Source organism: Manis pentadactyla, chromosome 12, assembly GCF_030020395.1.
Source record: "Manis pentadactyla isolate mManPen7 chromosome 12, mManPen7.hap1, whole genome shotgun sequence".
NCBI classification, from domain to species: domain Eukaryota; kingdom Metazoa; phylum Chordata; class Mammalia; order Pholidota; family Manidae; genus Manis; species Manis pentadactyla.
Window position 1 is genome coordinate 101,566,474 of NC_080030.1, and position 22,519 is coordinate 101,588,992.

At 43.6% G+C, this 22,519-nt stretch overlaps 1 protein-coding gene across 3 annotated transcripts in view; it reads right to left on the reverse strand.

Annotated features, from left to right (window-relative positions):
* Positions 1–5,026: 5,026 nt before the first annotated feature.
* Positions 5,027–22,519, reverse strand: part of FAXC (failed axon connections homolog, metaxin like GST domain containing) — a 68,775-nt gene continuing 51,282 nt past the window's right edge. For 2 of the 3 annotated variants that reach the window (XM_057489441.1, XM_036890393.2), the window contains 2 exons: positions 15,847–15,963; positions 5,027–5,840 (listed from right to left, as the gene is read on the reverse strand). In XM_057489441.1, the coding sequence (XP_057345424.1) occupies positions 5,551–5,840; positions 15,847–15,963 (407 nt within the window). In that variant the 3' untranslated portion in view covers positions 5,027–5,550. The remainder of the gene's footprint in view (positions 5,841–15,846; positions 15,964–22,519) is intronic. The other variant, XM_036890394.2, reaches the window with a different exon arrangement.

A 22,519-nucleotide genomic window follows, 5' to 3' on the forward strand; every position in this document is an offset into this window, starting at 1 on the left:
CTTTGCTGAAATTAACTGTGTGCAGAACGCCAGAGTGCTGGGTCAGTCTTTGCTCTAGAACTTGTTTCTGCCACTAAAATGATCAGGTTGAAGTGCGTGGCTGAGGAGCCCCTACGCTCAGGCCCAAGACAGCTCAGGTGCTTTCCTTTAAGCCATTTTTCAATCTCCTCTGTAACTATTTCCAAGGGCAAAACCAAAATGTTTCTGGTTCATCTTAAAAGTGAAGGAACCTTAAATATCTTTAAGACATTCTTTAAAGTCAAGGACTAAAACCCTAAATTTCTGGTAAGGAATTCAAATGAGGAACACACGCCTTGTACGTTTGCACTTACTCTGGGCACCAGCGCAAGCACTGCAGGCAGGAGGTGCCGCCCGCTCCTCCCACCAGCGGGATCCTTTTGAACCTGGCATTTCACCCAGACCACGGGAAGCAACTGAATGAAGGTCGAGCCCTCTACAATCACCCCCAACTGATCCCTAAAGGTAGTTGCTAGAGTTCAGCATTTAGACTCAGAAGTTCTTGTCAGGAATGTCCTTTCACCCATTCCTGCTCGACCGAAACGGCACCGCCTACAAAGGAGAACAAAGGACTCTGGGTCACCGCCAGGAATAATAAAAGTAACTTCACCCTGTAAAAAAGAAAAGCCAGAGAAGACCTGAGTAGTTTACCTATCAACAAAAGGCACCATCCTTTTATGGAAAATATACTCAACAATCGGTCTATAAATGAATGAATGAATGAGTGAATGAATGAACACAGGAAACCTTGTGCACACCTTTCTCCTGTGAGGAAACTTCCAGCCTCTTCTCTCCCCCCTAAAGGCCCAGGCCGGCCGGCTCACCCGGGCAGAGGTGGTGGTGGGTTTCAGGGCTGCAGGGAAGTTCACCTGGCCCTGAACTGATTTTGATAAATCAACTTTTGGGATGGTTAAAAGATAACCAGTAACAACAGCAAAGACAAAAGCACCTCGTCAGTTTCAAAATGCCAAACCTGTCGAAACAAAGGCGTTTCCTCACTGTCAGACAGCTCTTCTTCCTTCCTTCCCTGCCCCTCAACTCATTCTCAGCGCAGATAGCATATTACTACGTCTGCGTGCACATCCCACACCAATTTTGCTCCTGTCTGGGTCGGTAAAGGCAGCAAAGGCTGAACACTAACAGGAACAGTAACTTCTAAAGACTCCAGAAGGCTTCTTCAGCTGGGGTCCATGAGCCCCCTCAGGAATCCACGGGGAATTCCAGGTCTCCAAATCTCCTGAACTTACATGTAAAATGTTGTAGACTTGCATATATGTATTTTTCTGGGAAGGATTTAAGACTTTCATTAGATTATCAATGGAGTCCCTGACACACAGAAAATCTCAGGCCACTACTTCCTAGCACTTTCTGAGCGTACCTTCCCGTGCAGCCTTGAGGGAAGGAAATGAGTGTTGTGGTCTGGAGGAAGGGCAAAGAGAAGCAAGCCGAGGTGTCTTCTTGCAGAACTGACAAAGCTGGCTCTTTAGAGGTGGGCAGGAGCTGGGCCAGTGGAGATTCAGGAGAGGGGCCGGCATGGGCAGAGGCCGAGAGGGAGCACATGAGGCATGTTTCGGCAGCGGCAACAGACCAACCAGGATGTACCAAGGGCTCGCATGGCGGAGCCCCAGGAGGCAAGGGGAATAAAGAGGTGAGAAGGCTAGGCCATAAGGAGTGACCTGCACCCGGGGACAATATGGCTCCCCATCAGGGCCAGAGCTCTTCAGAAAGATTAATCTGGTGGTGATGGCTGGACTGGGTCAGGGAGGTAGCCAAGAGTATAAAAGAGGCCACCAAAGAAGTCTAGGCAAAAGAGGATGCTCTGAAATTAGGGTGCCACGTCTGTTCTGTTCACCACTTTCTACCCAGTGTAGATCCCAGGGCCAGGTACAGGGTAGGTGCTTAGTTAGTATCCAGTGAGCACATGGGCATGGATTCCTGCAAAGATCCATAACCAAGAATGGGGTGTGTTGGGGACCTGGATAACCACCTTGGTATCATTCACAGAGGCTAACAGTGCCTTGAAAAGAATAAGTACTGACGGAAGATCTCTTGAATTGGGCTAGACTGGCCTGAACGGACATGGGGAGCAAGAATGGGGGATTCCAAGCACTGCGAGAGAGGCTGGGGGTGTGCTGGTCCTATGGCATGGACTGCTTTCTCAGGGACTATAGGCTTTAAAAGGAAACCAAGTCAAAATGGTGTAAAAGCAAGACCCATCTAAGGCAAGGTGAGAGACTTGGGTTCGGGGTCCTGCCCTTCGAATGAATGTGTATGTGACACTGAGCCAGTAACCTCAAAGGCGGCTCTTGTAAGAGGCTTTCTAGAGCTAATCCATGGCCTAGCCATAGATTCCTGTGGCTCTATACCTTCTCTTAAATAATTTAGGCAAGACCCATGAAGCCAGGATGCCTTGCTTTTCCTTTCCTTGAACCCTAGCTATTTCACAAAAACATACCCTAACACAGGGAGCACACAGACAGGGCACAAATGAGAACAGGCTGCACTTGTGATTCAAGTTCAAATTGTTCTAAGCCTGCCATCAGCCAGCTGGGTAGCCCATGGCCTTGGTTAGTGTCCATGTTCACAGTTCATTGTTACGACAAAGTGGTAAACCCTGACAACACAGTTTGCTTCTGCATAAGTTAATATTGTCCTTATATCTACTGACTTATGCAAAGTAAAGACACTGCTGCTGCTCATTAATCCTAATGAGTGGGGATAGGGGCAAAGGGAGGTGAAGAGAGGGGCAGAATTTATTTTGACAATTAGAAGTTAAAAGAAAGACTAGGTGGTCAGCGGGTCCTCTGTCCAACCAAAGCACCTGTTAGCATTAAAGATCACACTTCCTTATGTGACTTTCCAGTTAAAAAAGAAATACAGAAACTTGAACAAGTGAGCCAGATCACCAAAATATCCTCTAATTTCTTATTTTTCTTGTAAGTAGCACCTGTTCATCAAATTGGAGAACAGTTCAAGTCTGGATAGCTTAAGAATGAACCGATAAAAAAAAGCCTTCCCAATAAGACTGAATAAGTTATCCACACCGCAGTGATTTTTGTCTCAGTTATTTTGTCTCTGTAACCCACACTGGGTATGTCCTAGGGTTTTAGTCAAGTTACACCTATGAAATGTTGCTGTCAGGCCAGTACCCAAGATGCCTAGCAGCAACGTCCATTCATACTCCAGTGGGAGGCACCTGGATAGAATGAATCCCTTTCCAACTTCACTTTGATCAGTCGTTCTCCATGTACTTGCCTTCCAAGTAATGCACAATAAAAAATAGATGAGAATCTACATACTCATAACTTAACCATTCTTGAAGTAAAGATACAACACCCTTGGTGCTACACAGTAAGAATAAAACTGTAGGCAAAATTTCAAACACAGCTCTTTCTAGGTGAGTGTGGGGGAAAAGGGCAACAGTCTTTGTGGAGCCACGTTCACAATCCACCTGTTTATTACATTCCCATTTTCAGGCCAGGAGCCTCCCTCGGTCACACAGAACTACCACCGGCTGGTCTTGGGACACCCTTGCTGGCGAGAAAAGAGGTGAGCCATCCTCCCAGCTGACACCGGAAACAAAACAGGCTTCTCCACTCAGATCTTCTTTACATTCCCCTGAGGCACCAAACAGTCCTCACAAAGACGAATGGTTTTAGTGAGATACAACTGAGTTTTCTGTGGAATAAAAAATGTCTTAATTTCAGCATTTCTTCCCAGGTACATGTGACCTACACAGTTGCTGAAACGGTAAACTGCCTCAAAAGTTCTTCCCTTTTGCCTCTTTGTGAACCCACAGCATTTTAGGATTGTTTTGCAAAAGCCATATTCAAAGAGTCTTTTTCAAGTAAAGTAAAGGAACTTGGCAGAAGACACTGCTGTCTTTCAAGAAGCGCCTCTTCCACTGCCTCAAGAATAACGCAGTCAGTGCAAAGCAGATGTGTTCGTAGTTGTAAATCTCAATGCTGACTCCCCTTAGCCCAACTGCACGGCCATCACCACAGGATCTTCACCGCATATTTCACTGGAAAATGTTCTATGTCAACAAAAACTGTCTTCAGGGATAGAGTGCCTTAGTAAAGACAGTAAGCCCCAGAGTCCATGTGCTCCTGGGGAGGGCGCACGGGGAGGGACGGTGGGGTCCTTAAGAAACGGGAAGATTGGTCCACAGGGTTGCCTTCCTCTCCCTGGGCAATGGCTGAGAACACCGGAAAAGTTGTATTCATCAAACTGCATAGAGTCCACACTGCACAACGTGCATTAATACTACTAGCACGATCCTCTTCCTACTTCTTCTTCACAATACATCTTGCAAGGTTTGTTTTCAAAAAGACATGACAAGCTGGAAAGCTTCTGCTTACGAAATCAATCCATCACTTTCCCCTTCACCTCCATTCAACCCATCATATTCCTGAGCTTTGCTCTCTCCAAATAAATCAAATCTGGGCAACTTAACAACCGGGAGTCCACAAGGACAGCGTTGCAGTGTGTGTTCAGGCCATGGAAGAAAGACTTCTCTGCAAATACACACAACTGAACACTGTTTGTAGCTGTTGATGATTCGTAAAAATATTTTCAGGGTTCTTTCGACAACAGGTTTCAAATCAAGCAAGATGACAAAGAGGGATGGTGACAGAGCCCTGACTGTGCCTTTACGTGTCATCCATCAGCTTGGCTTGAGAGTGGCTGCTGCTGCTGTCGGCTGGGTATGGGATTCTGTGGCCCGCACATCTCCACATGTAGGAAGCACAATAGAGAATAAAACATTGTGGTTACGTTATACTTCTTCTAAGAGGTTTAAAGCGCCGAATTTACCATATGAATCCTCACAACACCCCCTGTGAGGTAGGTAGGTGGACAGTATTGTCACCCCACTCTACAGGTGGGGGAAATGAGGCACCCAAGAATTAAGGGGCTTGCCCGGAATCGCATAGCTAGTCGCTGGCTGGGCTTAGAATAAAACTTACACTGATTAGCACCCAGCACAGTGCTTTGCACATAGTAGGTATTCACTGAATAACTATGGGTTTTATTTTACTTCTATTTCAACATACAATACACACGCATAAAATACAAGCAGCCACCATAGAACATTTATCTCCTACATCTCCTCTGATGACGCCCTATCTCATTACTTCAAACCTTGGTGGACGAAGATGTTCAAGAATCCATCTCGCAACTAAGCCCTTGGGTTGAAGAGGATCAACATAAGAGTGGTCAGTGCACAATCTGTTCTTGCACCTGCTCTTCTGCATAATCTTAGTTTTCTAATGAAAACAAAAATGGATTTCAGAAACCATGCTGACATTACTTTTTTTTTTTTTTTTTTGCCTGTTTGTTTTAAATGGAGCCACTTGAATGGTTCTGTGTTTTGTTTGTACAAAAAGGAATAAGGCTGTTGTAGTCCAGTTAGCTCGCCAGGACTGCCAGGCATGAAGGTCTCCTCCCGGCTTGGATGGATCTCTGTCTGGGAAACAGGACTGACTCCAGGAAGCGGCAGGGCCGGCATCAGAGGGTCAGCGAGACCAAACGTCACTTGCACTGTTCGTGATCTGTATAGTCATCCATGTCCACGTCAGAATCAAAGAGCGAGTGCCCAGTGAAATCCGTGTCCGGGGTTCTGGAAAAACTGTTCTCTGCTCCCTCATCTTCAAAGGTCTCTGTCCTTGAGTAAAAACTGAAGTCAAGCACGGGCGTGTGCGTTTTACTGCCTTCGCTGCTCTCCTCGGACTCGTAGATGGTGTTGTCATCGTCATGGTGCCACTCGGGCCAGAATTTCCTCCTTATCCTCTCACAGTACATGGCAAGGTTGATCAGCTCACCTGCAGGATGGTAAGCAAAGAGAGGGTTGGTCCTCAAAGGCAGCAATCTACCGGCTACTTGGCTTTCTGGGAGATTTGGAAGAATGAGGGGAGGTGGACATTCACAGTGTTTTTCCACAGAGGTACCATCAAGTTATTTAGATTCATATACACATCATAAGCCAAGTGAGGGGGAGCAGTCAGATTCCGTGAGCAGACTGAATGATATTTAGCAGTGAGTCCCAGGGTGCTGAGCAGGGGGATGGTCTGTCTGAAATGGCAGCTACGCCACCACCATTTGGCTTTGTGAAGCATTTTATTATTTGATGCTTGCACATCAAGGGAACTAGTGCTTCAGCTGGTTCATATTTAAATTAATTTATAACCCATGAAACTACACCAACTGTTAGCTGGTTTAAGTCAGCCAGGAGTTATCATTTATTCCACAAATATTTGTAGGGTTATCATGGGCTGGGTACTATGCCACGTAGTTGAAAAGTTATGTTAGAATGGAAATTTTGCCCTAAATAATCCATAAAACGGGTAACTCGGAATTGTCTTCCTGGAGGAGTGTGCCTGCAAAAACATGTAGTGAAACGGGTATTTTTAATTTTTTTAAATAAAATTCAACAGCTGCACCCACGATGGGGCTCTACTTATTTTTCATGTGAATCAAAGGACCACTCTGGTTACGTCGCTAAAATTGTGCGGGCATTTGCCAGACACACGGCCCAGTATTTGGCTTCCATTTCCTAACTCCAAACGGAAAATGGAGAGAGAAGGTGAAGCGTTGACTTTGATCCACCAGATGGCAACATTGCTTATAAATACTAATCTGTCACCATCTCTTCCGGGTCTTTAACGCCTTAACAATACTCTTTGGACGTGTATTTTTTAAAGTCATATAAACATTCACTTGTTATGTAGGCTGTCCATGTTTTATTGCAGAAAATTAGAAAATACAGATAAGCAAAAAATAAAAGAATTACTGATAATCCCATTTATCATATTCTCACGTTCTTCCAGAAATTCCTGTTTATATATACATTTACATATATTTACATTTGCTATATAGCACTTAGTATATATTCTGCTTCCAATACTATTTTTTCCACTTAACAACATAAAAGGAAAGACTCCCAATTTCAACTACGACCACCTTGATAACTGCGTAGTATAGTTCATTATGCAGATGTACCAGGTTTAATTCTGTTTTTACCAGTTCCCTATCACAGCCATTTAGTTTGTTTCTATATTAATAGCTCTACTGATTATAGTCTGTAACTATTCTATTTTATTTTCTATTAGAGAAAATAGTATACTCTCATTTTGGAAAATTCAAAGTCATATAAATACATAAAGAAGAAACCAAAACCACCTACAATTTCATCAGGCCAAGGTAATCATAATTAACATTTTGGTATAATTAGTTTTCAGTATTTTTTTCTCCTTATTTCTCATTATTACCTATGCCTTCCTGTAACATTCTGGTAAACACTTTCCCATTAAATAAACACAACCCCTACAAAACATAAAATCACACCGCACCACCCCCCACGCTTCGTGCCCTGTAAACCGGTGGACATGAGTTGCCTCCAGGTCACCATTTTCAGTCTTCTCAGATCATAAATGTTCACCTCACGTTATGGAAGAGTCCATTCGGACCGCCCCCTCCTCAGAGATGGCACGCATACGCTCAGGAGCCATTGCTGAGAAGCCAACATCATAGTCCTGTTGAGAAGATGCGTGTACTTTGACAAGCCTCTACTTATGTCATCCCTCGAGAAAGCCGCCAGGAGACACCTCGCCAGACGCTGCCGGCCACAGGTCACCAAGCCCTGGATGCAGATGTGGAGGATGCAACAGGGCAGGAGGAGGCGGGGCGTCAAGGACGGACTGTGGCCGCTTCACAGCAGGGCCTGGGGACAGCCCTGGGTGCCTCGGTCACGTCCACGCCCTATGAGCTGCTCCCTGGGAACAGCCAGGGTCAGAACCTACTCGCACACCCGCCGCTCCTCCGTGTTGTAGGACTCTATCCACTTCCTTGTAATTCTTTCTACAGCCTGTTTATTCACCTTTCTTCCAGGAGAGTCGCCCCCTTCTTGACCGTGTGACATTAATAGCGCCTCAGTGTGCAATAATAAAAATGAATAATAATAATAGCAAACACAGATATAGTCCTGTGTGCCAGACACTGTTTTGAAGTGTTTTATGCATCTATTGAATTGATGTTAACTCCCATAGTCCCTACAAGAAACCTAAGAAGCAGGAACACTATTATCCCCATTTATCATGGGAAAACTAAAGCAACAGAGAGGTTAATTACCCTGCCTGCGGTCACACAGCTAGAAGTGGAAGACCCAAGATTGAAACTCAAGCAGTTGCCAGACCCTATGCCCTTCGCCCTAACTACTGTGCTTGCCTACTGAGGAATTCTGGCCTGGGCTGGGAATTCATAGCTGCACACAGAATATTTTATATATTATATATATATATATATAGTCATAGCTATCACAGAATATTTTTCTGTAATTCTCTGGGATCTCAGGAATGAGCAGGAAGCAAGTGTTGCCCCTCAAAGATAATGAGTTGTCATGAAAGAAGTCATCATTCTATCGTGCAGTCAAGACAGGGGTTGCTTTGATTAAGCACGGGCTGGGAGCTCACATACCCATCCTCATACCCTGCCCCTTATAAAAAGAGTGAAGCAAAGAATCAAAATTTATACCTGAGTTTTACCTTTCTCTGACCTCGCCGATCCCTTCCTGTTCCCAGATGCTCCATCAGCTGACACACTACATGCTACCAGCCAAAAGAACAGGAACAAGTTGGCAGTAGAAACAGGTTGTGTGTAACATGTGTTTGTGCGCGTGTGGGTGATATGCCTGTGTTAACATTCATAAATGCTTATACTGAAGGTGCCAACTTTGTGAAATAATAGAAAAACTTCATTTTTTCTAAATGTACTCAAGAATCAGGTAACAATTTCACCTGTCAGACTGGTAAAAATTAAAGTTTGATAACGTCCAATGTGGAGGGTCAGGCATGGTACTATGTGACTAGTGGAAGCATAAATTACCAAAACCTTTTTTGAAAAGTAATCTCATGTTAGTCATTAAAATTTTTAATGCATATATCTGTTGGCCCCCTACTTACAGTACTCTATGTTTACTACTCTATTCCACTAAAATAAGCACCTCGGTATGTAAAGATATATGTATCTGGATGTCAAATGCAGCATTATATGTTAATAAAAAAAAAAGAAGATGGAAACAGTCTGAATTTCTATCAACAGGGTCTGATGAGATAAATTATGGTGTATCAGCTGTATGAAATATTGTGCAGCTGTTCAAAAGCATATTTTATTAAGTGAAGAAAGCAAGTTATAAAACAATGTGTATAATTCTATTGTTTAGTTTAAAAATAGTAAAAACAAACCAAAACAGTTATATACATGTGTGTAAATTTGTACATGACGGAGAAAGGCACAGAAGGATTTACTCCATATCCTTAATTCATTACTCCATGGGGGTGATATTGGACATGGATGAGGGGGAAGTCATAAATCTTTAAAAATGTACCTGTGTGGATGTGGTGGGGACTTGGTAATAAGGGGGAATGTAGTAACCACAGTGTTGCTCATGTGAAACCTGAGCATAAGATTGTAAATCAATGATACCTTAATTTTAAAAAATGAAAAAGTACCTGTATAATTCAACTTATGGTGATAATCATGTATTACCTCTTTAATTTAAAAAAATCTAAGAAAATATATTAGTAAAATACTGACTGATTAGTGATATTGTCGGACAGCTTGAGAGGATATTTATCAGAAAGCTGAATGGCCCTCTACTCAGAAGACACCCCCAGACAGAAAACAGAGTTTTTGTCTTGGAGTTTCTCAAACGCAAATACCCCCACGGCACTTTGAAAAAAGAAGTTCATTTTCTTTTCCCGTATAACTACCATTTCACTAATTCTCAGAAACATTCTGGACAATTTGACACTGAAAACACTGTCAACCAGACCCAGAATCCAGAATCCAGTTTCTCCCAGCTGCCAACGGGGTACGGTGGGAATGAGGGGTCTGCCAGGGTCCCCCAGCACAACCTGCCCAGCACTCGGGCATTGCCAGATATTAGGACCACATGGGGCCGAGACCCACACACCACATCCGGGCTACAGGAACTCACCCAGCACCATCTTGTCCTGCTCTTGTGCCTGCCCTGGCCCCGCCCCTGGCTGTTTCCCTCAGGATTCTACCACAGGGGCAGGGATGGATTGAGCATTTCCTCTTCAGAAAAGTTCTTAACAGACTTGAAGGCTGTTGCTTCCCCTCCTCTCCTCGAAGCTAAAGGACACTATTTCATAGATTCCAAAATACCCAGACCCTCAAAGGTGATCTGAGCCAGCCCCTTCTTGAGACCCAAATGCTCCCCACAGCAACCTCTCCCCGAACACTCCTGGATACACACCAGTAAGAGTGTGCGGATGCGGACATACTTACATGTTTTCCAAGATATTCAGCACTTTTTCCACATTTTAATCTATCAAATAATAGGCAAAAAAATATCCAAGTGCAATAAATAACGGTTGGTAATAAAAGAGCTGCTAGTAAGGTTTTTCTTAGAACACAAAAGGCTGTGTTACAAATTCAGGAAAACTGTTAGGTTATGCGGTTTTGAGAGGGCTCTAAAGGGGTGCAGATGGGCTATAGAACTCTTTCCCTTCTGTTGCTTCAATTCCACATTTTTAGGTTCTCCAAGTCTCCATGTCTGTTTCAAAGAGTGCCCCAATCCACATGCAATTCTTTAATAAGGATAATCTAATCAAAATATCAAATGTATTGCTGATAAGGATACAAAATCAATATACAGAAATCTGTTGCATTCCTATATACTAGCAACAAACTAGCAGAAAGAGAAATCAAGAAAATTCCATTTACAACTGCACCAAAAATAATAAAATACCTAAGAATTCATCTAACCAAGGAGATGAAAGAAATTGAAGAAGATGCAAATAAATGGGTATCTAGCCCATGCTCATGGATAGGAAGGATTGATATTGTCAAAATGGCCATCCTGCCCAAAGCAGTTTTCAGATTCAGTGCAATTTCTATCAAAATACCAATTGCATTTTTGGAGGAGCTGAAGCAAATAATCCTAAAATTTATACGTAACCACAAAAGACCCCAAGTATCCAAAGCAATCCTGAGAAAGAAGAACATGGCTGGCCATATCAAGCTCCCTGACTTCAAGCTTTACTACAAAGGTATAGTAATCAAAGAATATGGTACTGGCACAAGAACAGGCCCATAGATCAATCAAACAGAATAGAGAATCCAGATATAAGCCCACACATATATGGTCAGTTAATATATGGCAAAGGAGCCATGAATATACAATGGAGAAAAGACAGTCTCTTCAGTGAGTGGTTTTGGGAAAACTGGAAAACTACTTCAAGAGAATGAAACTGGATTAACTCCCTAACCCCATACACAAAAGTAAACTCCAAATGGATTAAAGACCTAAATATAAAACATGAAACCATAAAACTCTTAGAAGAAAACACAGGCAAAAATCTCATGAATATAAACATGAGTAATATTTCTCTGGACACATATCACTGGGATAGGAAAACAAAGGCAAAAATAAACAAATGGGACTACACAAACTAAAAAGCTTCTTTACAGCAAAGGACACCATTACAGCAAATTTGGAATTATACAATATTCATTAGAGAATATTAATAAACAAAAAAGCACCCTACATTATGGGAGAAGATATTCATAAATCATGTAGCCAATAAGGGGTTAACATCCAAAAATATATGAAGAACTCATATACCTCAACACCAAAAAGACAAACAACCTAATCAAAAAATGGGGCAAGGACCTGAACAGATAATTCTCCAAAGAAAAAATACAAAAGGCAACAGACAAATGAAAAGATACTCCACATCATAATCATCAGGGAAACGCAAATCAAAACCACAATGGGACATCACCTCACGCCAGTTAGAATGGCCACCATCCAAAAGACAAGAACTAACAAGTGTTGGTGGGGATGTGGAGAAAAGGGAACCCTCCCACACTGTTGGTGGGAATGTAAATTGGTGCAGCCACTGTGGAAAGCAGTATGGAGGTTGCTCAAAAAACTAAAAATGGAAATACCATTTGACCCAGTAATTCATTTCTAGGAATTTTCCTGAAGAAAACAAAATTCCTAATTCAAAAAGACACAGGCACCCCTGTGTTTATTGCCACATTATTTACAATAGCCAAGATATGGAAATAAGCAAAGTGTTCATCAACAGCTGAATGGATAAAACAGATGCGGTACATATACACAATGGAATGTTATTCAGCCATAAAAAGGAAAGAAATCCTGCCATTTGCAACAACATGGATGGACCTAGGGAGTATTATGCCAAGTGAAATAAAAGCAGGTGGAGAAAGACAAACAACACCATATGATTTCATGTATTTGTGGAATCTAAAAACAAAGCAAAACAAATAAACAAAACAGCAGTAGATTCACAGACACTGAGAAATGACTGGTTTTACCATGGTGAGGGGGGGCAGGGGAGTGAGGGTTGGGGTGAGTGGGTGAAACAGACAAAGGGGATAAAGAGGCACAAAATTCCAATCCCAATATAAATTAGTCACATGAATGAAAGTACAGCATAGAGAATAGAGTCAGTGGTTCTATAACATACTTCTATGTTGATAGATAGAAACTATAAAAGTTGGGGAGAGGATTTAATAATGTACACAATTGCTGAATCACTGTGTATACTTGAAACCAATATAATATTATATATCAACTATACCTCAATTTTAAAAAATAAAAAGAAGTGTTGCTGATAATAAAACTGAGATTCTCTTTCACTGTAAAATGGGCAAAGAAAAGATTCAAAAGAAATTATACTCAACCATAACTGAGGAACAAAATTCAAGGTGCTTTCTGAATTTTGCTTATTCCGAATCCAGCTCAGGAGAATATAAACTGCTTTGGTTTTTCTAGAAAGCAATTTGGCCATATAGACCAAGAGATTATACCCTTTGAGACAGCAGTTCCCCAACTAGAAATTTAGCTTAAGGAAATAAGCAGAGATAAGCAGGAAAATAGATATATATTTATACAATATTCATCATAGAATATTAATACAAATTATTTGAAAGAACTCCCAAGTCCAACAAGCAGACTAATCACATAAATTACAGTGCAGCCACAGGACAAGACATTCTGCAGCTACTAAATACATTGATTTAAAAAATATTTAGTAACAAGGGAAATGGCAATAATACAGTTAATTTTAAAAACTGCAGGTTATAGCTGTATCAACACCGTGATCCCAATTTGTGAAAATACACACATGCATGTACTCGATAAAAGATGAGGATACACACCACCACAGTACAGTAGTTCTCTGTGGGTGATGGGGTCTCAAGTCATTTTTTACTTTTTTAGACTTTTCTATCTTTTTGGAATTTTCTCCAGAAAGGAAATAACACTTCATGTATCTTTACCTAGATATAGGTATATAGACAAATACACACACACATATATATATTTTTTTAAGAATTGCTGGATGTTCAAAGTCTGTCCTCCTACTCACCTAAATTAAGGAAAACTTCTCACTGTTCTAGATGGTTCCAGAAGTAGCTTGGGTGGCTATGTATTATAAATAATATCTAAGACCAAAAAGCTTGTATTTACACACACACACACACACACACACACACACACGTGTGGCATGGCCAACAGGGCCCTGCTATTTATTCCAAAGCTAATGCAGAAACCTGCCCAATCCAGGCCACTCAGCTCCTGGGTTTGAGCCAGTTCTAACGGATCCAGGCTCTTGGCTGTTTCTAGTTCTCCTTCCTCTTGTGACTTCTTAGGGAAGTCTTCATCACAGAAAGGCAGAAGAAGAAGCTAGTATCAAATGAGTAGTTTGCCCAAGTCCTAGCAGCTCCAATCAAAAGGTTTGGAAGGGCCACAGAACTAATGAATGAAAGAAGATGTAGAGATTCTCTCTAGATGCCACACCAGTCCCCAGGGAAAGCTGGAAGCTACTAGCTTGTTTAAAGAATCAAAGTGTAAGCGACCATGTGCCAGAAGTCCCCCACAGATGAGAGCGCCAGACTCCCCCATGTGCGTGTGTCTCAGCGTGGGACTCAAAACTAATCCTCCAGAAAGGCTGATTACCCTTTCAAAAGGCACTAAGTCCTTCCAGGAAGTAAAAGAGGAAGAGGCCAGTAAATCAACAATAATGCTTCATTTCTGCAGGAAGGGATTTGGTAGAATCTGAGAGTTCTACTGATAATAGGTTGTCGAAATGCTTCTGACTAAAATAACAGATGGCCTCAGTAGTGTGTGTGTGTGTGTGTGTGAATGCGTGTGTGTGTGTGTGTGTGAGACTGTGTGTGTGTGTGTGTGCATGCGTGTGTGTGTGTGTGTGTGTGTGCATGCACACCAGTGGATAGAAGTATATGTATACAAGTGAGTGTGTAGGGGGGTATGCACAGAAGTGTGTGAGTAGGTGTGGGCTTGTGTGTACTCATAGGTGTGTAAAGGTGGTTTGGTAGAGAAATGGAGGGAGGGAGGGAGGAGAAACAGAAAAGAGACAGTAAATATAAAACATACCCTTCAATGAACTAAAAGGAATCAGTATCTTTTAGACAACCATGGAAAATCTGATTAAAATAAAGGGAAACAATTTTAAATGCTACGAACATGACCAATACAATAACACATTCAGTTTAGGTAAGTTCCAACACATGGTATAAGCCAAATACATCTCCATTCTGATCACTTACTAAATTAAATATCAGCACGTACTGTCCCCAGGGCCACTCAGCTGAAGTTCCAGAAAACCTTCCATCACTGCCAGATTCACTCCTGCTGAGTCTGATAATGTATCTGGGGTCCCACTACCACCAACAGGAGATCCGGAGAATTACTCCGGCTGCCTTTTGCCTGGTCTGACCTTCTGGACATGCATATGAGTACACACACACACACACAGCCATGGCCTTTACCAGCCAACCTCCCACTCATCCCCCCTTGACCACCACACATGACTGCTCACCTCCCTCAGTTTCTTGCATGATTCTTCCCGGCTTGGTCATCCAACCATCCATCCATCCATCCATCCATCCATCCAATATTAATTAAGAGCATTGTATATGTTATTCACTGGTGATCTGATCGACACCCCAGCCTGCTCAGCTGGGGCAGAAACACCTTGACTAACTCTTGTCAGTCCCCTTCCCCAAACCTTAAATATTGAACCTTGTTCCCCACATCCCCAGCCCACAGGCACTTACTCAGGTACTGCCTCCAACTGGAATGACTCAAAACAATTACAATTCTGACAGGCCTTATAGCAAATATCACACAACAAAGCTCCAAGACTGTATTTCCTTTGGTCAAAATGTACAAACAATAATATTAATACTTTGCATAGCCTGGGCATTTGTGGACAATTTCCTCCTTTTCCCACAATCTTGGACTTCCCAGCCCTTCTCCTCTCAGTGTATGATCTATAGCCACCCAACTAGAATAGGAAAAAGAAGTGCTTTGAACCCAGAAGGCACAGAACTGTTTATGTCCCATACTTACCTATGGAATATCTGAGACCAGTTCAGGCTCAAACAAGGCATCTGAGACAAGCAGCAAGCCCCTCAGTCCCACCCAAGCCTGGCCGCTGCAGGGCCACTGGCCAAAGAAAATCAAGGAAGAGCAACAAAACACGGGCACTAGCTGGAGCGGAAGCCCTGTTTCAGCAACAAGTATTAAGTCCACTGTGTAAGGAGCTGGAAGAAAGGCCCTGGTGTCAGCTTTGCTAAGAACATAATCTGGACCAGAGGGCAGGTGACACCCAGTCTCTCCTCCAGGCCTTCTGGCTCTGGCCGCAGGAACCCAGCCAAGCTCACAGGCACTGGGCTAGAATTCTCCACTGTGCTGCCCATACCTCCACCCCCCAGCAACTCCCAAAACCTCAAGAGGTACGTAGGGCTTGCCTTTGATCAGCCGCTCAGGTCTCGTCCCAGGTAAGGTCCACATGGCCTGTGCCAAGTGTCCAAAGACGGTGGCGTCAAGAGTGGACAGCTTGGGTCCCATGATGTACTTCTTGTCACCTGCAGCAGACAGAGCAGAGAGGTCACTGGGCTGGCCTGGGCTGCGCCCCAAGGGCTCTCAGCACGCTCACGTTATATGCTCATCTGACTGTGCATCACAAGTATTGCAGTCAAAATGCACACACCCTCTTTTTCTTGAAAAAATAGAAAACAAAACAAACTTCTGTGATGTATCAACCTATACAACGGCAAAGCAGGGAAGCAACTGGGAACTTATCAAGATAAGCAGATGAGGGAAGAGGGTCCTGGAAAAAAGGAAGAACTGATCCCCCACAGACCTCTCTGGAGGCACCTCCGTGTCCCAAACTCCAGTAGTTACGGTTAAGATGCCTGAGAACAGATGAAGTCAGCTTAGACCGTCTCTAAAGTCAGCCAGACCGAGCACATGCACACTCAGCACTTACTTTATCAAATTAATACATTTCTCAGGAAAAAACAGAGACCTCAGCTCCTTGAGAAGGTTGGAGACAAGGTTTCCGTGCTGTCAGCATAGTCTGGCAAGGTTCTCACCACCAAGTACCAGCTCCACGGGAAACAAGCATACAGAGAAGCCAGAGAGTGACAGGCCCAGCCCCGGGGTCAGGCTTCCAGCCCAGGATGTTTCTCATTGCTGCTCCATCCCCCGACCTACCTCAGGCCTTGTCGCCCGGGACCACCGCATCTGACCTAAAACCGCCCGGAGTTGCCTCCAGGGCTACTGTCAGGCACGGTTTACACACACAGGCAGGGCGGGGGGTACTGGATACACCTAGTTCATATCCTGACGCCACTGCCTGGTCACCACTTAAGCCCTCAAAGCCTCCATTTACCCAGCTGGAAAATGGGGACGATATGAACAGTGCCCATTTCTTAGAGCTATTGTAAAGACAAATGACATAACGCACGTGACGCACTTAGCCCCCTATCTGCGTCACCCAGTGAACGCTGAGTCATTAATAACCAACATGAGCTCTCCTGACAGCCCCTCTCGTCTCTGCAGTCCCCTCCATATCCCACCTGAGCTTCCGTCTCATCACGTCCCACCCTTCCACAAATCCTCCAGTGGCTTATGAAATAAAGTCCAAACTCAACTGGGAATTCAAGGCTCATTATACTCTGCCTCCCCCCCACGTTCCAGCTTTACCCTTCATTCTTCCCTTACTCTAGCAAACCTGGAGGACACCCCCCATGCCCCCGCACCCTCTCTGCTTCCCACTGGTACACGTCGCTCGTACTGTGCCCACTTCTTTCCCTGCCCTGCAAAACCTATACGTCCTCCCACTTCTCTCCATCTGATAAATTCCATCCGTCCTTCGAGGGCCGGCACAAGCTTCATTTTAAAGCTTGCTGTGTGTACAGTATCCGACGGCAGGGGCAGTTTTCAGCTCAGACAGCCCTGTGTTCAAATCTCACTCTTACACAAACAACCTTACAGCACTTCGAGGCTTTTAAATTTCTTGAAGCACAAAATGGGAGAATCACTAGTTGTTGAGAAGAATAACTGACGCGCCATGCGGAAGACACATGGCCAGGGGGTCTTGCCTCTTCTTGCCCCGCCTTTGCGGTGATGCTTTTTCCATATTGCTCTGTGCGTTGGTTGTTTTTTCATTTGTACATTTCAGCTTTGCAACTAAAGGTAAGCCGTTTGAAAGGGAGGGTCATTTCTTATTTTTAATAAAAACTCTAATACAGTGTTTACTTCGTGCTGGGCTCCGTCCTAAACGCTGGGCTCTGCAAATACCGCCATTTCTCTCTTCTTGAGCGGCAAGCTGAGAAAACTGAGTAAGCAACGACAAGGCCCAGGCAAGCTGTGGGGGTTGGAGGAACGGCTGCCCTGGGAATGGGAGTTAAAAGACCAACGCACAAATGACGCTGGAGGTGATGGAGGTGTTAGGTGTTTGCCAATGCTAATCATACTGTGATATATAAATGGCTCAAATCAACATGCTGAACACCTTAAACTTACAAAACATTATATGGTGATCATATCTCAATTAAAAAATAAATTTTTAAAAATGACAACAAAAACACAAGTGGGGCTGGAGGTGATTCTTAAGAATCCTTTCTCCTCTATATCCCACAGACACCAAGGAAGCGCCTAGGCCGGGGGAACGGGCTGACGCTCACCACGCTGTCCTCTAGGCGGCCAGCAGGCTGTCCGCTAGAGCTTTCAGGTGGTTCCCAGGGTCCACCAATGCCTCCATCCTTGGTGAGTCTTACCCTGGGATCTAAGCCCACCACTCAAGTGCTGGGAATACAAGGGGCCAATACTGCTTGGGGAAAATAATGAAGGAAAACTGGGGTGTACCATTTGTTCTCAAGAGTGTCAATTACATCTCAGTGGTACATCTTGCTGGCATTGGTGCTCCAAGTAGGCAGAGGGACCCCGGCCCAGAGGCCTCAGGCCACCAGGCAAGGGCAGGGGGAATGACGGCCAGGGTTCCCTATGGGGCTGGGGGCTGAGGGCCAGGGCTCAGCCCACTCAAGGCCTGAGCAGGGGCAGGACCACAAAGTGGACGCCACCACAGGGATGTGGGTGCTTAGAAGAGCTACACACCATTTCAGAGAGAAGACGAGAAGATAGAAAAGGACTACAATGGCTTCCTGAGGAAAAGGAAAAGAAAGAAAATGTTGATCTCCTTAAACTGCTACAAAGAAAGAGTCTGAGGGAAAAGCCAGAATCAAGTCCATACAGTGCTGAGTCTGTTGTATAATCCACAGACTTGGGGAGCAGGAGGAAAAACATATGTGTATTTTAAAATTGGGGGAAAGCTAAATATAAGGCACATAGGACTTTCATAAAAAGAAAAAAATACTGAAAAATATAACCATTTCAATCTATACATCGACTAGTGCAAAGAGTATTCAGCCCAAATTTGCCATGTGGCCTCCAAATGCCAAAACTGGAAGGACACTGAGTTAGTGACAGAGGCAGACGAAGAATGCTGGCACCCGGTCCCCTGACTCCCCACCTGACGCTCTTCACTCTGCACAACAACCCACATGGGCATCACCTCAGAGATAAAGGAACAGCAGGAGGGTTGAACTCTGAATGTTTATGAAAAGTTGCTTTAATCCCTGATTCAAAAAAGACATATGCACCCCTATGTTTATCGCAGCACCATTTACAATAGCCAAGAAATGGAAGCAACCTAAGTGTCCATCAGTAGATGAATGGATGAAGAAGATGTGGGACATATACATGATGGAATATTATTCAGCCAAAAAAAGAAAAGAAGTCCTCCCATTTGCAACAACATGGATGGAGCTAGAGGGTATTACACTCAGTGAAAAAAGCCAGGTGGAGAAACACAAGTACCAGATGGTTTCACTCATCTGTGGAGTATAACAACAAAGCAAAACTGAAAGAACAAAACAGCAGCAGACTCACAGACTCCAAGAAGGGACCAGTGGTTACCAAAGGGGAGGGGTTGAGGAAGGTGGGGGGAGAGGGAGGGAAAAGGGGATTAAAGGGGCACTATAATTAGCACACACAATACAGGTTGGTCACAGGGAAGGCAGTACAGAATGGAGGAGACAACTAATGACTCTATAGCATCTGACTGCGCTGATAGACAGTGACTGCAATGTGGGGGGCTAGTGAGGACTTGATAATACAGGTGAATATTGAAGCCACAATGTTGTTCATCTGAAACCCTCATAAGATCATATATCAATGACACTTTAATTTTTAAAAAAAGCTGCTTTAGTCAGGAGGGAATACAGAACATAGGAAGGAAAAAGGAAAAGAAACGCATGGGTTTTTTAAAGGTGCCTGCAAAAAAGAACTGGTAGAATTTAGCATTTATGGAAAATGCTGGATGGTAGTTACAAAATTATATATGCATAGACATGTGACAGTTACAAATTTAAAGAATATAAAAAATATCTATCCTCTATTAAAAATCCTCAGAACTACCCAATGGCAAGAAGCTTTTTAAAAAACTTTATTGTAAAATAGTTTTTTACCTACAGAAAAGTAGCAAAAATAGAGTTCCTGTATATACCCTTCAACCAGCTCCTAATTTAATATCTTATATAACCACATTATATTTACCAAAGCCAAGAAATTAACGTTAATACAATACTATTAACTGCCCCAAAGACATTATTCAAACTTTATTAATTTTTCAACTAACGTCCTTTTCTGTTCCAGGATCCTGTCCAGGAAACCCCACTGCATTTATCTGTCATGTCACCTCATTCTCCTCCAGTCTGTGAAGATTCCTCAGGCTTTCTTTGTCTTTCATAAACTTGACACTGTTAAAGAATACTGGCTAGCTATTCTGTAAAATGGTCACCAATTTGGGTTTGTCTAAGGTTTTTATAATTAGATTAGGGCATGCATTTTTTGGCCAGAATACCCCAGAAGTAATAAAGTGTCCTTCTGTGATGGTTCACGTTACATGTCGACATGACTAGGACATGGAGTGCTAAATTATTTGGTCCAACATTATTCTGGGTGTTCCGGTGAGGCTGTTATTAGACGAGATTTACATTGAAGGGGTGGACTGGATAAGGCAAGTTACACGCTCTAGTGTAGGTAGGCTTCATCCAATTAATTGAAGGCCTCAATAGAAAACAAGGCTGGCTCTCCCCCAAGTAGGAGAGGATTTCTACTGCCTTGCTGCCTTTGACCTGGGGCAGGGGCTTTTTCCTGCCTTCAGACTAAAGCTGAGACGCCGGCTCTCCCTGGGTGTCGAGCCTGCCGGCCTTTGGGCTGGAGCCACACCATCGGCTCTCCTGGGTCCCCAGCTGGCCAGCTCACCCTGAAGATCTTGGGACTTGTCAGCCTCCATAAGGGCCTGAGCCAATCCCTTACACTAAATCTTCATACTAAATAGACATACATTTCCTTTTCCATACACCCCACCAGTCTGTTTCTCTGGAGAACCTAATACATCTCAAGGTGTCACATTAAAGGGTCTGTAACGTCCATGTCTTAACATTGGTCATGTTGACCTTGACCATCAAAGCAAAGGTAGTGTTAGTGAGGTTTCTTCACTGTAATGATACTATTTTTCCTTTTGCAATTAATAATTTTGGGAGAGATATTTTAAGACTGTATGAATATCCTATTTCTCTGAAAACTTGGGCCCGCTGATTTTAGCATCCATTGGTAAATGTTATCTGGAACAATCATTACTGTGCCGTTTGCCTAACCAGGATGTTCTATTTCTCCCATTCCTTCTACGTGTATTGATTAGAATTCTACCATTCACTTCATCCCCATGTACTAATAATTCAAGTATTTATTTATGTAAATATGCACTCAAGTATGCATTCCTTATTTTGTTCCATGGCTTACAATCCAGTACTCCCATTTTTTATCTTGTTGCTCCAATTGTCCCAGCTTTGGCCTTCCGGACATTGGCAAGAAGTAGTTTTAAGAGGGAAACTGAATTTAGATTTGACTCTGCTTAGAGACGAAGAGGCCAAGCTAGAGTTTCAAGTCTGCAGCATTCCCAGAATTCACCAAATGGTCCCAGATCTCCTGACCAGAGGGGTTTAGCAAAAACGAAACACTGAGGGACTTTTGAAGAGCACTGAAGGAGCAAGCTTGGGTGAAGAGGCAACTCAAGCTTCATTTTCAGTTGGGGAACTACCCCCCAGGCTTTTGTAGGAATGGACAGAAGCAGCTCAGGGGTATTGGAGCACCTATAGCTCCCTAGCAGCCCCCAGGTTGGGAGTGTGGACTGGAACCCTTGGTGAGGTAAAAGGAAGGCTGAAAATATCAAAAAACCTGGAAGGTGAGGGACCCAGGGTACATGAGAAGCCGTGAGGGATGTTCCACCAGACACCAGCCTTCAAGCACCTGGAAATAAGAAACACTGAACACTAAGAAACAGAGTAATTTTGTGTTTCACCTACACTGAGTTCTGTAAACTTGACCACCTATAGGATTTATATGCAGATCATTCCAATGAAGGAAATGTGGATACCATTCATATTTCTAATAGCCCCTTTCTCCCCTTTAATACACTGAGTATGGGGGGAAAGGGGATGATACCTTATATGTGAGGTTATTAAAGGGACTTATGGGTAAATCTCAGAATTGAAATCACCGCCTTTGACAATTTTCTGACATTTACTAGTTGCACCAATCTGCTCATAGTCTGGGAAAAGATAAAGATGGGGGGACACACCAGAAGAGCCCCTCAACTTAATCCCTCCTCAGATGTCATCCTGGTTTGCAACTACACACTCCTACAATTGCCTTTCACATTCTTGGAAAGAACACACAAGAAAGAACATTTTTCGGCTTGCATGCACTATCTGGACCCCTTCCCCACGGACCACCAATACAGTCACCTGCCCCTTCCTCCCAATCGTCTCTTTGCTGACGCCCGGCTCGTACACGTCCCTGCGGATGGGGCAAGGCAGTACATCCCCCTACAAGGAACACGCTGCGCTCGCCTTTCCCTACTTCAGTTCTCCTAGTAATGTCTGAGCACCTTTGACCTCCACACACTCAAAGCTTCCATGGGCATATACTGTAATTAAAAAAAAAAAAACTTGGATGGAAGGTTTGCGCCTGCTGCGAAAAACTTCGTATAATCTAATTCATACACGGAAA